This window comes from Tachysurus vachellii, chromosome 18 (genome assembly GCF_030014155.1).
Source record: "Tachysurus vachellii isolate PV-2020 chromosome 18, HZAU_Pvac_v1, whole genome shotgun sequence".
NCBI classification, from domain to species: Eukaryota; Metazoa; Chordata; class Actinopteri; order Siluriformes; family Bagridae; genus Tachysurus; species Tachysurus vachellii.
Window position 1 is genome coordinate 2,679,088 of NC_083477.1, and position 15,000 is coordinate 2,694,087.

Genomic DNA, 15,000 nt, shown 5'->3' on the forward strand with positions numbered 1-15,000 from the left:
TGCTAAAGTTTACCGGTTACAGGGGCGATGGTTTCCGCCGGCGCTTTCTGGATAAAGCCGGGGACAAACTCGGCCGCGTTGACGTTCGGGATGAAGGGCTTGGCGTTGACGTTGAGGCCGCTAAAGGAGTCGTTGAGGCCGGTGTGCGCGCTGACCGGGGCCTCGCTGCCCTCATCCTCCTGTTCCCACGAATCCGGGGCAGCGTCTCGCGCTGGCTCCATTGGCTCGCGCGGGACTGAAACTGTTCGTCTTTAACGCAAATATATACACTTTAATATATATATGTGTCTGTGTGAGACGAAGGAAGACAAAGATATCTTCGTTCGGTTGAAATCTCCGTTATTAAAGTCACCCCGGTAAAACTTCTCCTTATTATATACAGCCCCCGTTACACTGAACTAAAGCCGCCGGTCAGGCTTCACGCGCCAGAAGGAGGAAAAAAGGAGCCTCGACTCAGCAGCAGCTCCGGACGAGTCCTCGTGTGTGTATATGTGATGACGACATCTACAGCCGACGTGCAACAGCATTCTGGGTAATTGAGTCCTTTAGCTGTGGATGTGTATAGCATTAACTTAAACAAACAGATGTGGAACAAACAACGGAACATCTGCAGGATCGTCATTTAACCGTTTAATGCGTACATTTTATAGCAACATATTCCGAATTTTATTAAATAATATTGTGTCCCATGTAAAGTTTTCTTATCTGTTTTTTGCATATACTTCATGGCCAGAAGTATGTTAACACCTGAACATTACACTCATAACCTTGCTGTTATGCTGTAACTGTTGTCAGTTGTCTAGAATGTACTTTGTATGCTGTGGCATTATCAGAACCAGAATTAGAATCAGTAGAAGGTTTATTGGACAAGTGGATTCACACACACAAGGAATTTGGTTCCAACTGTTTGTGACTCTCAAAAGTACAGACATAAATAACACTATAGTATACATTTAGATTGGGCTATAGACAAAACAAGACAAGACAAAACAGACAAAACAAGACAAGACAAAACAGACTATACAAGACAAGAAAAACAGGCTATACAAGACAAGACAAAACAGACAAGACAAAACAGACAATACAAGACAAGACAAAACACAAGACAAGACAAGACAACAGACAAGACAACACAAAACAGACTATACAAGACAAGACAGACAATACAAGACAACAGACAAGACAAAACAGACAATACAAGACAAGACAAAATAGACTAGACAAGACAAAACAATACAGACTACACAATACAAGACAAAATAGACTAGACAAGACAAAACAATACAGACTACACAATACAAGACAAAATAGACTAGACAAGACAAAACAATACAGACTACACAATACAAGACAAAACAGGCAAGACAAGACAAAATAGACTATACAAGACAAGACAAAACAGACAATACTAGACAAGACAAAACAGACAATACAAGACAAGACAAAACAGACTATACAAGACAAGACAAAACAGACAATACTAGACAAGACAAAACAGACAATACAAGACAAGACAAAACAGACTATACAAGACAAGACAAAACACTATACAAGACAAGACAAAACAGACTATACAAGACAAGACAACAGACAAGACAAAACAGACAATACGAGACAAGACAAAACAGACAATACAAGACAAGACAAAACAGACTATACAAGACAAAACAATACAGACTACACAATACAAGACAAAATAGACTAGACAAGACAAAACAATACAGACTACACAATACAAGACAAAACAGACAAGACAAGACAAAATAGACTATACAAGACAAGACAAAACAGACAATACAAGACAAGACAAAACAGACTATACAAGACAAGACAAAACAGACAATACAAGACAAAACAATACAGACTACACAATGACTGGGTCACAAGATGCTCTCATGGGTTGAACATCAACTATTTTGTTCCTATTACTTTCAAAGTCCTCCTTACTGAACTGTGTTCAGATATCTGATTTTTTGTTAATCTAATAAATAAAAATCTGGGATTGTTCTGGTTATTTTCTATGACTTTGCTCAGGTGCTCAGAGCCCTAGCAGCTTTTAGAGCCTGTCTATAGCTGGACATACTGTACTGTCCTTACAGTATACGCAATTCTAAAAACTTCTAATTTAGTTTTTCTCCACTTTCGCTCAAGGTTACGGTTTTCTCTCTTGAGGGTGTGAATATGACTGTTATACCATGGTGCAGGTGTTTTGTCTCTAACCTTCTTTAATCTGATGGGGGCAACAGTGTCTAACGTGCTAGTGAAGATAGCGCCTATGCTGTTAGTCATTACATCTAGATTGTTTGTCTCTAAGGGTGCAGTAAGAAGTCCAGACAGATCAGGCAGGTTATTTGTGAATCTGTCTTTAGTGGACAGAATAATAGTTCTACCAAGTCGATAACGTGGCGAGACACAGTTAGTCTGTTCTACAGGTAGTGTGTACAGTATGAGGTAATGATCTGTGATGTCATCACTTTGAGGTATGATATCTATATCAGTGACATCTATTCCGTGTGATATTATTAAATCTAGCATATGATTAAGACGATGAGTTGCTCTAGTGATGTTTTGTTTAAGCCCAAATGAGTTTAGTAGGTCCATAAATGTGAGTCCTAGAGCGTCATTTGTATTGTCAGTCTACGCCGTGTTCTCTGAGAAACAGTAAGGAAATCACTAAAGATAGTGGCAACACCACCTCCACGACCAGTCTGACGAGGCTCGTGCTTATAGATATATCCTGATGGTGTAAACTCATTTAGACCGATGTAGTCATTTGGTTTAATCCAAGTTTCAGTAAGACAGAGTGCAGTAAGACTATTTTCTGAGATGATTTCATTTAAAATAATTGCTTTGGGTGCAAGTGATCTAATGTTCAGAAGCCCAAACATTAGGAACTGTTGCTTGTTTATTTGGCATTTTTCTGGCTTAATTATGGTAAGATTATCTAGAGAACTTTGTGAAACTACTCTGGGAACAGACACAGTTTCTATAGGATGAGCCATGTGTGTTAATGCTCTTGTATTTGTATCACAAATCCACAAAGACATGCTACAACATCTAGAGGAAAGCCTTCCCAGAAGAGTGGAGCGTATTAACAGCAAATTAATGGAATAAAATAACCGGCATGAGGGTCAGGTGTTCACAAACCTTCAGCCATGGAGAGTGTAAACGTATAAATGAATAATAATAACTGTTTAGACTTTGCTGATTCTGAAGCTAAAAAAAAACTCTATCCTAAATTATATATTAAAAAAACTAGACCTTAATGTTAATTATTAATCTAATTATATAATTATATGCAGTAACAGGAAAAGCCATAAGTTTCTACCAATGGCCCTTTTTAGCCTAGCCAGCAAAACACAACAAAAGTTTATTAAACAGACACAAATTTTATACAAAGCGATGCCATTTAGCCAAAGCTTTAAGTGAGTTACTTGTATTTATTTATTTAAAGTTATTTGTGAATTAATTTGTGCACTCGTTGCTCAAGTGGTTAAAGTTGAGAGAGACACCAGACACAAGATAGCTAAAGCACAAAGCTAACAATGTAGCTAGCCATTAATACATTTATAAGGACCGTGTGAAATCACAACCAGTGTTGTATAAAGTACTAGAAAGCAATACTTGAATAAAAGTACAAGTATCGTACTAGAAAAAGACTTTGGTAGAAGTGAAAGTCACCTTTTAGAATATTACTCAAGTAAAAGTATTAAAGTATCTGATATTTACTGTACTTAAGTATCAAAAGTCATTTTCTGATATTTAATGTACTTAAGTATTTGAAGTAAAAGTAAAAAGTTAAATTTCAGTGATTTTCGGTAGACATAAGAGACACTTCATCCTGTAGAAAGAATCTTTCATTCCAATGTACAGACACATTTCTTGCAAATACGGCCACGGGTGTATAACGTTATCTACTTCACCCTGTTCACCACTATGGTCGGGGTGGTCGTCTACGACAGAGGTGGCTAAACCGCGGCTCTTTGCCCGGTTTCATGCGGTTCTTACGTTCATATCGAAGTTTGTGTGTCTTGTTAACGTGCGTGTTCGCTTCGCTTGAGTTAAATACGGTATTTTCGTCAAACGCGAAGGTGATCAAAAAAGGTGATGATCATCTGTGCCCATGTGTATGATGTGGCTCTTTGTGGTAACAGTAAAAAACGTGGCTCTGTTGTGGCTCAGGTTCAGTTGTGCTTCCGCCTCCTTTTGGCAACATTACGCTGAAATAGAACGTGCCGAGCTGCGTAATGCAATCTAGGAGCAGTGATTCGCCAAACCTCCCTTATTGCAGTCGCAATTTTATTATTTATTTATTTATTTATTTTATTTTATTTCACAGTAACGAGTAACGAAGACGCTTAGTGGAAATATAGCGGAGTAAAAGTGTACATTTTATCTAGAAAATGTAGTGGAGTAAAAGTGAAAGTTGACATAAATTTAAATAGCGAAGTTAAAGTACGGATACGTGACATTTCTACTTAAGTACAGTAACGAAGTATTTGTACTCCGTTACATTACAACACTGATCACAACGAATGTACAAAAACGAGACATCAGGAGTGTAAAGCTTCGTTTCCCGAAGCTACGTCAGTAAAAGTATTCAAAAATAAATACTAATTCCAAACTAAGCACCAATTTGCACTTAGCATGAACTAATTACGATTAGCACGAAATGCTAACCCAAACCCGAACGTGCTCGTTTTAGTGCAAAGACTCAAGACAGAAAATAACGAGGTGACAGGTTTTGCTTGGAATCATCATTTTTATTATAATATACAGACTCTTGGAAAAGCTTATGTGATTATAAAAACTAATTTAATCTGCTCTTATTTATTTGTTCTGCCACAAAAAGAAAAGAAAAGAAACAAACAAACAACTACCAGGATATTTATTGCACCAAATTAAGACAGTGTAGCTGCTTTGAAAGATAATCCAGTCTTAATTTACATTAGCCTTCATGAAACCACTATACTAATTTACATTAATCATCAACGAATAAATGTGAAAAATCTCTAGGTTTCATCTTTTATCTATTGGTGAAATTTGATTGGTGAAAATGTTAATTCATGTGTTCATACTTCATATGATATTTAGATGCTCTTATTAGTGAGCGTGAAGAAAAGAGTCGGACGTTACGAGCCGAGAGAAGGGAACAACTTCATCAGTGGCTTTGTGGCATTGATGGCACAGGAAAATAAAATCACGCGATCACAAACCTTCCAGTCGTTTTACGGTAAACATTAAGACGTACGGTAAATAAAAATCCCACGAGTTCTTCGGTTACGGCGAGTGCAAAAAAAAAAAAACGACAGCAGCTCTTCGAAAACCTCGCGACGGATCGGACGGTAAAAATTCTGACACGGAGTTCGAAGAGGTTTTATCGATCGGTAGAATAAATAAAGATAATCCTGATTAAATTATCTGTACAAAAAAAGTGCAATAAGGCTTTAAGCGGATTATTAAAAGCATTATATTCGACTTTACTTTTAGTAATCAAAAAAAAAAAAAAACAAAAAAAAACTCCACGAAAGAAAAACCACACAAGCTTTTAAGGCAGCAGTTCAGAGACAAAATGTCCTTTATACCCCAAATCTAGACAAAGTGTTTTATTCCTCTTGTACCGTAGTGTTATAAAGGACAGGATACATTTAATGTATTTAATGTATTAACTGTGTGTGCTGGGACAAGGGATATTGAGTACATATCGGTTCTGGCTGAACTGCTGCTTGGAAGAAGAAGAAGGAAAAAAAAAAAAAAAGGAGCCAAAAACTAATATAGAGAAACTTAACCCACCATCTACAGTGAACGTGTGCTGCCACGTAGCATCGTATATATTTTTTGTTATTCGTTTGAGATTTCATTTACATGTTATTTATATATATATATATATATATATATATATATATATATATATATATATATATAAAAAAATATACGATGCTACGTGGCAGTGCGCACAATCACAACGGTGAATATTCACCAAATCACAGAAACGGATGGTTATTAATAGACCAGTGTGTAAAGTGGGTGTGAGAGACGATGCGCACTGATGAAATATTCCACTTGTTCTATTCGTCGCTCTTCTAGAACAAAGCTTTACTTCCTGTCCTGCTTTCCAATACTGTTCTAACGCCCACTCGTCGTCTTCCCCTCCGTACGACTGTAACGGGACGGGTTCCTTTCAGGTTACCGTAACGCCGTCATGTATTTTATTGCTCCTGTGAAAGGAAACCCGCATCATCAGACCATCTATCGCAATGATTTCTTGATGTTTGGTGCTCCTTGACGTCTACAGTTTAACCCACTTCGTTCCAGATCGTAAAGGAACGGAACTAGTGTCAGGAGAGAGGAACGGGGAAGCGGACGAGTAAGTGTTATAAACAGTATTGGAATGCAGCCCTAATCGGACTCGATCAAGGCATCAAGGTTGCGCACTTCACAGTGTACAGCCGCTTTGGAGTCTCTGATGGGTTTGATGGTTCTATCTGAGCGTGTCGGACTCCTTCTGGCCCTCGGGAACGCGCTGATCTGACGTAACTGCTTCCGGGGCTCGCTCCAGAGGAGTCTCGGACTTGCCCGAGAGCGACTGAGGAACTTCCGCCTCCTTTAGAGACTCGTCGAGGTGGCAGACCGAGCTGGTCTCGCTGCACGACTCCGAACCCGCCGTGGAGCGTCGGAACAGCTTTTGTCCTGTCGGTGACACGTTTCACATTGTCATGAGTTTAGTCTAGACGGGATTATAAACAGGTCTGTTGTTTTTTTTCACACGTTTGTGTGAAATAAAAACAATTATTGCAGAAAACGAACCTGCAAACTGTTTGTCCGGAGATTTTGGAGTTTCGGGTGAAGCCTCTTTATTTGTCTGAGTCTTCATGGAGTAAACAGGCTCAGTGCTGTCCAAGGAACCTGCAGGGGGGAAAAAAGAGAGAGAAAAATCATGTAAGAAAACATAAGATTCTTTTGCACAGTGACATCAGATAAAACTCGCACCGTTGCTGCTCTACAGCTAAAAATTCATTATTAATAAATTAGCTTATTAGAGACTAAACACGTTCACGGAAAGCTCACGAACAGCTCACAAGCGCCTGTTTTGTGAACAGCTCTTCAATGTTGTAGTAGTTTGTTTATGAACAGTTCTTGTGGTGAACAGTCCATGAACGGCACAGTGGCCTGCTCGTGAACAGTCTGTGAACAGCACAGTGGCCTGCTCGTGAACAGTTCATGAACAGCACAGTGGCCTGCTTGTGAACAGTCCATGAACAGCACAGTGGCCTGCTCGTGAACAGTCCGTGAACAGCACAGTGGCCTGCTCGTGAACAGTCCGTGAACGGCACAGTGGCCTGCTTGTGAACAGTCCGTGAACGGCACAGTGGCCTGCTTGTGAACAGTCCGTGAACAGCACAGTGGCCTGCTCGTGAACAGTCCATGAAGAGCACAGTGTCTTGCAGTGGCCTGCTCGTGAACGGCACAGTGGCTTGCTCATGAACAGTCCATGAACGGCACAGTGGCTTGCTTGTGAACAGTCCATGAACAGCACAGTGGCTTGCTTGTGAACAGTCCATGAACAGCACAGTGGCCTGCTCGTGAACAGTCCATGAACGGCACAGTGGCCTGCTCGTGAACAGTCCATGAACGGCACAGTGGCCTGCTCGTGAACAGTCCGTGAACGGCACAGTGGCCTGCTCGTGAACAGTCCGTGAACGGCACAGTGGCCTGCTCGTGAACAGTCCATGAACAGCATTAATTGGTGTAGCTCACCTGCTGCCAGGTCGAATGTCCTGCCTTTCACCGAGCCTTGAATTGGAGAAAACCAGTTGAGCACAGAGCCGACGAGAGGAATCTGACGTAACACTCCCTGCAGGAGAGATGAGGAAGAACAAGATAAACTGTTTATTAAACGTTTTATTAATTCAGGTGTTTTTCAGATGTCCAGCAGTCCTGAGAGTGACTGGGCACCGTTTTATCACCTTTAATACATTTCCCTACTCTGTAAATCTGACACAGCAATTGTTGCCTAGTCTGCGCACACACACACACCCCCCCCACACACACACAGGTAAGAACTCACACACCCACCCACACACTCATCCATTTACATTTACATTTACTGCACCCTTATCCAGAGTGACTTACAACTGAGCAACAGAGGGTTAAGGGCCTTGCTCAGGGGCCCAGCAGTGGCAGCTTGGTGGACCTGGGGTTCGAACCCATGACCTTCCGATCAGTAGCTACCACATCCTACCTCATCCAGAGACACTGATACACACACCCACCCACCCACACACACCTCCTCCAAAAGTTTCTCCTCAGTAGCTTTTTGAAGTTGTATCTCAGCCTCCAGGATTCCCTTCCGCACCACCTCCGTCATGTTCTCTAACAACTACAGATAACAAAAAAAGGAAATATATAAACAAACAAACAAGCAACTGAAACAACAACAATAATAAATTGAAGAATAAAATAAATCAACACATGCAACCCATTATAAACACAAATAAGAGTTACTCCGATTTAATGTAATATTTCATTTCGTATTTTTTTTGCAGAATGTAAAATCATCACTGTTTAACGCAGCGTGTGAGTGTGATACCTTCCCGCTCTCCTCGATCTCTCGCCCCGTAGACACAATGGTTTCCACCAACACAGAGACGTCCAGGTCTTCAGACACCATCCCGATAAACACACAGTCCTTCTCTTCACCAAATTCAGGCCCTGAACGCAAGACAAGGGAGTGTTAGAGTTTATAAAACACACACACACACACACACACACACACACACACACACACACACACACACACACACACACACACACACACACACACACACACACACACACACACACACACACAGTTACATCACAGCGTGATCGTCTTCACTACATCCCGGTGTCTGCTTCCAGCTTCCTGTTTTCTATGAGGGTGTAGTTAAATCCTCATAAAAAAATATAAAATAAAAAAACTTAAATTGAATTAAAATTATTTCTTAGGTGAATTTTAAGTGTAGATGATGATCAAATAATTAAATATAAATAAATAAATAAATAAATGAAATAATAAAAAAAGAATTATTTTTGATTAAAAATATAAAAATAATAAACAAAACAAAAAATAAACAAAATAAAATACAATCAAATAATCAACTAAAATAAATAAATTAATTAAATATTGAAAAATAAGTAAAAACAACTACGGTAGAATAGATTATTTTGATCATTTAGTTCATCCGCCATGTGCGTCACTGTGTCGGCGAGATTCAGCTACAAACAATGAATAAATGCCTTCTGACCAATCAGACTGAAGAACACAGCTGCACTGTGGTACTAGTGCTATAAAAGTATTAAACTGAGCAGCTCTGGTGTCTTATTATAATAATTATTATTATTATTATTGACCTGTTGAGAACTCCAGCTCCGTGTCCAGTTCCTTCAGTTTCTTCAGCAGCTCAGCGTTGAACTTCTGCACCTCCACCTGTCTCTTCACTTCGTCCAAGTCCGTCATCTTCGGCTCGTACCTGCAGCGACACAGGCTTGGGTTTGTTGTTGTGTGTGTTAGACGCACTGCCTGCTCGGTCTTAATGGCACATTATAACGGCACGCAATCTTTCGGTTATAAATATAAAGCCAAAATAAAACGTTTAATACGATTTTGAGAAGAACGTCGGACTAATATTTAGAGTCAGAAAGTCAGAAAATAGAAATATTTGAGAAGAAAACTCAAGGAAAGTATTTTTTCCTCAAAACATGATGAAATCTTTTTGTTTTTAGACACCATTAGAAGCTTACGGTGAATGTTGAGTGTATAAGAAGAGCTCAGTGTTTTCTGAGTGAACAGAAACGTGAAATTTAACCTCTGACTTTATTTATATCTTGGTGTGAAAACTCTGCTCTCTGACCTCACAGCTCCGAGTCCGGCCCAGCTTAAATCCTCGATGTAGGTCAGCGCTGCGTACTGGAGAACTTCCTCTCGGAAATCGTGCCTCAAACGCAGCGTGGAGCTCAGAACAGGGATCGTCTCTGCTAACTTGTCCGCCAAAGCCGTGACGTCCGCCTGCTGTGTGCCTAAAGCTGCACAAAGGCAGGCACACACACGCAGGCACACACACGCACACACACACGCACAGGCAGGCACACACACAGACAGACAGGCACACACACAGACAGACAGGCACACACACAGACAGACAGGCACACACACAGACAGACAGGCACACACACAGACAGACAGGCACACACACAGACAGACAGGCACACACACAGACAGACAGGCACACACACAGACAGACAGGCACACACACAGACAGACAGGCACACACACACACACACACACAGACACAGACAGACAGGCACACACACACACACACAGACAGACAGGCACACACACACAGGCATTCACACACACACAGATGTTTGTTTATATCCAGTTCTAGATTTAATGCATGCATTTTAAATTCCAGGCATGTGTGTGTGTGTCTGTCTGTGTGTGTGTGTGTGTGTGAGTGAGTGAGTGTGTGTGTGAGAGAGAGAGAGTGAGAACTCTCACCTGCAGCCGTCATGAGAGGGTTAAAGCGAACACAAACGCCTTCGTCCTCCAGCTCGACCACATCGACACCACTGTTTGGGACCAGCAGCGCTAACTGCTCACTGAGCTGGTGATAAAATATCATCAGAATCCGGTGTAGGGAAACTCAATACTGTTAATAGCTTGGTGTTGGTTAAAGAAATCAGTAAATCTATGAGAGTATATTTGGTGTGAAGGAGCTCTGATCTCACCCATCTGTTCAGAGCGTCCTGAACGTCTCGGTCTCCTCCACAGTGTCCTTCTGCCGACCCGCCGCTCGACGCTGCGGACACGGAAACACACGCGGCTCAGAAATCACAGCGGATGTAAATTTCTACTATGTTAAAATTTAAAAAAAAAGTGTATAGAAAGTGAGATTTTAAGCGTTCAGTGTTGTAATCCAGCTCTCTAGCTCTCACCAATAGTGCTGTGAATTCTGGCTCTTCTCAGTGAATCACCTGAGTACCACCACCACCACCACCACCACCACCAACAAAGAGTCGATTCCTTCAGTTCCCAAAAGTAACCTGACAGTTTATCACCACCAGCTTTTCTACCACTTACACTGTTAAATAAAATCTTGGCAGCCCAAGTTAGGCAATTAAAAACAATCACCACTTATAAAAACACAAGCTTTGTCCAGTTTAGGAAAAAAAAAAATAATCAAGGATTCATTTGGGAACCAAAAGAGTTGACTCCAATTCATGAGTAGTGTTAAATAATCTGAGTCACTGAAAAGAACCAGTAATAAGACGAGGCCATTTGTGAACGTTTGTATGTTATTTAATATTTTTAAAATCAGCAGAAAAAAGGTTCAAACTTTTTGAGTTTCAGTATTCACGGATTCAAGGGATGTTTTTGTGACGCAAATCTGGCAACCCTGGTCAAAACTTTTGGCCCTGATAACATATTTAATAGCATATTTTAAAATAAAACACCTTCCATCCATCATGAACACATTTATTTGTCACAGGGTTTTATGAACGGACCGGGCCAGAATTATTGGCACCCTCTGTAAAACATCATTGGAAAAAAAAACAACTTATTTATGAAGGGTGCCAATAGTCCTGGAGCTGACGGTACGAATCCTGGATGTGTCAAAGTCGCTAAATCACGAATAAATGAGAAAAACAAATTACCTGAACTTGTATCTTGAGCGAACCTGAACACAACAACTGGAGAACTGAGTTCATCCTCGACCTGTAAGAAAGAGAGAAAGATAGAGAGAGAGAGGAAGACAGATACAGGAGAAGGAAAAAGAAAAAGAAAGTGCAAACAGGAAGTAGACAGAAACAGGGAAAGAGATATGGAACAAGAAGGCCAAAAAAGAAGAAAACAGACAAAGAGAGAGAGAGAGAGAGAGAGAGAGAGAGAGAGAGAGAGAGAGAGAGAGAGAGAGAGGGCATCTAACATACCTTTGCGACACTTAAATATGAGAATGAGACACAGCCAGTGGCCTTGATGTCATGCACTAAGTAGCACCATGTGACCGGTTTGTAAACACACACTCAGGTGTAGAGGTTTGGAGTCTCAGCCACTTGGATGTGATGTCATGAGATTTAGGTTAGTTTGTTAAACTGAGGTGAAACTGGACTGCATGACCTTTGATCTGAAGTCATGCATCACAGCACATCACATGTCCATGAGACGCTACAACCGTAGTCACTTTCACAGATCCATATTCTCAACACACACACACATCCCATCACACACACTCCTGTGTTATTTCAGAATTTTGCTATTTGGGGAATTTTCCTATTCCATGTAAACTACAGCGCTGGAGAAGAGTCTTCTTAATACTCCCCCTTGTGGAGAGTCTCAATTTGTAAAGCACCAGTGAGTAAGTGTGTGTGAGTCACTGAGTTAGTGTGTGTGTGTGTGTGTGTGAGTCATTGAGTTACAGTGTATGTGTGTAAGTCATTGAGTTACAGAGTGTGTGTGTGTGTGTGTGTGTGTGTGTGTGTGTGTGTGTGAGAGAGAGAGAGAGATTCAGTGAGGGAGTCAAGAGATTCAGTGAGGGAGTCAAGAGATTCAGTGAGGGAGTCAAGAGATTCAGTGAGGGAGTCAAGAGATTCAGTGAGGGAGTCAAGAGATTCAGTGAGGGAGTCAAGAGATTCAGTGAGGGAGTCTAGAGATTCAGTGAGGGAGTCTAGAGATTCAGTGAGGGAGTCTAGAGATTCAGTGAGGGAGTCAAGAGATTCAGTGAGGGAGTCAAGAGATTCAGTGAGGGAGTCAAGAGATTCAGTGAGGGAGTCAAGAGATTCAGTGAGGGAGTCAAGAGATTCAGTGAGGGAGTCAGTGAATCACAGTGTAAGTGAGTGAGTTAGTGAGTAAGTCAGTGATAAGTTTGGCCTTTAAGGAGTGCTAAAACAAAATAAATAGAGCTCAACTATAACATTATTAAAATCAATTCATTTAATAAAATAAATTAGAAACCACTTAAAATGCATTTGAAACATTCAGCCTCGGAATAAAATTCAGAAGCTAAGCAGAATTCATTAAACGCTTTTCCCACAGAAATATAACAGAAGGTTTGTACACTAGTACATCATACGTCACTTCCACATGCTGAAGCTGCCTGAATGGTTTAACACGGGTCCAGCGCTGATGACCTGCGAGTCATCTGAACTGGGTTTTGTTTGTTTTTTCCCAGGATGTTTTGTGCGCATGCCGTAAGCAGCGGTGGACATGGTGAGGGAGTGAGCGGTGGAGGGGAAACACAGCGAGCAGAGGGAGCGAGGGAACAAAGGGAACGAGGGTAAATCCCACCTACAATAGAGAGTATGAGAGAGCCCAGCACGTCCCTCAGTGAGGCCGCGGAGAGAGGCGGCACCCGCGAATGACACACAGCCCCCTGGAACCAAGGCACCCGATTCTCACTAACACACATTACAGAAGATCTCTGACTGACACGCACACTCACTCACACACAAACACACACACACATACAGTTCACACTCTTCATACACTCCAGACACACTCTGTATGAAGAGGTGTGATGGTTCCGAAAGTCATTAAACAACTCAGTTACTTTAGTTAACTAGCAGTGCACATATTTTTATATCGTCGCTGTCGGGCGGAAACCTCGTATGTCCAAATTTGGTCAGTTTCATATTTTTTCACATATCGATGCTATTGGTCAGTCCCCACGTGGGTCTGTTATTTTTACAAGTTATTAACCAATCTAAAGTCTTGAAAATAGCTTGAGCGCAAATCTCATAAGTCCATTGGACACTTCAACTGTCTGAGAAATCTCGTAACTCCACCTCTTCTTCACTCCGCAGGAGAGCTTCGCGGCATATTTCTCCTAAAGATTAAGAGTCGCAACGAATCAACACGTCTTAAAGTGATATCTAAAGTGATTTTCGTGGGGCTCAAAGAAAAAAAAAAAATCTTGACCCCCCGCTAGTTCTGGCGCTCGTCTGAGGACAGGAATTTAGCGCAAGACAATCCACTGCAACGCGGACTAAACCCTGTGCACTGCAGATAAGATAGGATTGTATCTTACAATGTCAAGGCAAACCGTTATGTTCGACCGTCGTGCTCATCACTTTAAGCAAGCTGGCTGGCTTTTTGCCTCGTTATTATACATAAACATGCCGTATAACGTAGTGAAACGATAATTTGAACTTTATTAATTTTATTTTTTGGGTGAACTATCCCTTTAACTACGATTTTATCGATGTTTATCTGTGTTATTGATGTATTTTAAATATCTATTTATTACTGCTTATTATACATGTTCATTGACGTTTTAAAATGTTTTTTTATAATATAATATTTGAATTAAATTGAATGTTTTGGATACCACTATTAAATTCGTGTTTTTATTATTATTTTACTGACTTTAAGTCAGCCTACTTATAGACAATGCCTCTCTTGGCACTGTGCATGTAAAACACTGTTTTTTTGGACACTAACAAGTGAAAATAGTTCGGTTAGATACATTTGAGTAGGTCTGTTTTGTTAAAAATCGACAGCTGACGAATCGAATGCTTCTGTGCAGAAAGAAACCCGTGAGCCACGAAGGTAAGTTTGCGAGCAGATTAGACTAATTTCCACCTATTAGACAGCCTAATCAGCTTATCGTGTTTTGTATTGCGTCACTTATAGCTTTTAACCTTTAAAATAGAGTTTAGGAAGATGTATGTAACTACAGTCATCAGCTTTGGTTAACTATTGAAGCCTTGTCTCTTGTCAAAAGGCTCAACGTGACCGCAGACTTTATTGAACACTGCTGGCAGCAGCGACGTCTGTGTCCGTACCGTTCTTATCAATGACATCATAATCTCGTATCTCCCTGCTCCCGAGTCATAAAGCTTGTATCTCCGATAAAACGTGACTTTGGGAAAATGTTGTGTTAATGTTGTGTTAATGTACACAACAGTATATGATAGCAATATAAGGTATAATAACAACTTTAACGATACAGTGTTTAATAA

At 40.7% G+C, this 15,000-nt stretch overlaps 2 protein-coding genes across 6 annotated transcripts in view; both read right to left on the bottom strand.

Moving 5' to 3' along the window:
• The window catches only part of gspt1l (G1 to S phase transition 1, like), a 22,571-nt gene extending 22,062 nt beyond the window's left edge, over positions 1–509 (bottom strand). For both annotated transcript variants that reach the window (XM_060893127.1, XM_060893126.1), the window contains exon 1: positions 14–509. In XM_060893127.1, the coding sequence (XP_060749110.1) occupies positions 14–221 (208 nt within the window). In that variant the 5' untranslated portion in view covers positions 222–509. The remainder of the gene's footprint in view (positions 1–13) is intronic.
• A 4,233-nt stretch (positions 510–4,742) lies between these two features.
• The window catches only part of pdxdc1 (pyridoxal-dependent decarboxylase domain containing 1), a 25,429-nt gene continuing 15,171 nt past the window's right edge, over positions 4,743–15,000 (bottom strand). For all 4 annotated transcript variants that reach the window (XM_060892063.1, XM_060892066.1, XM_060892064.1 and 1 more), the window contains 10 exons: positions 11,698–11,758; positions 10,771–10,841; positions 10,541–10,646; positions 9,894–10,065; positions 9,394–9,512; positions 8,591–8,712; positions 8,288–8,380; positions 7,759–7,855; positions 6,808–6,906; positions 4,743–6,690 (listed from right to left, as the gene is read on the bottom strand). In XM_060892063.1, the coding sequence (XP_060748046.1) occupies positions 6,482–6,690; positions 6,808–6,906; positions 7,759–7,855; positions 8,288–8,380; positions 8,591–8,712; positions 9,394–9,512; positions 9,894–10,065; positions 10,541–10,646; positions 10,771–10,841; positions 11,698–11,758 (1,149 nt within the window). In that variant the 3' untranslated portion in view covers positions 4,743–6,481. The remainder of the gene's footprint in view (positions 6,691–6,807; positions 6,907–7,758; positions 7,856–8,287; positions 8,381–8,590; positions 8,713–9,393; positions 9,513–9,893; positions 10,066–10,540; positions 10,647–10,770; positions 10,842–11,697; positions 11,759–15,000) is intronic.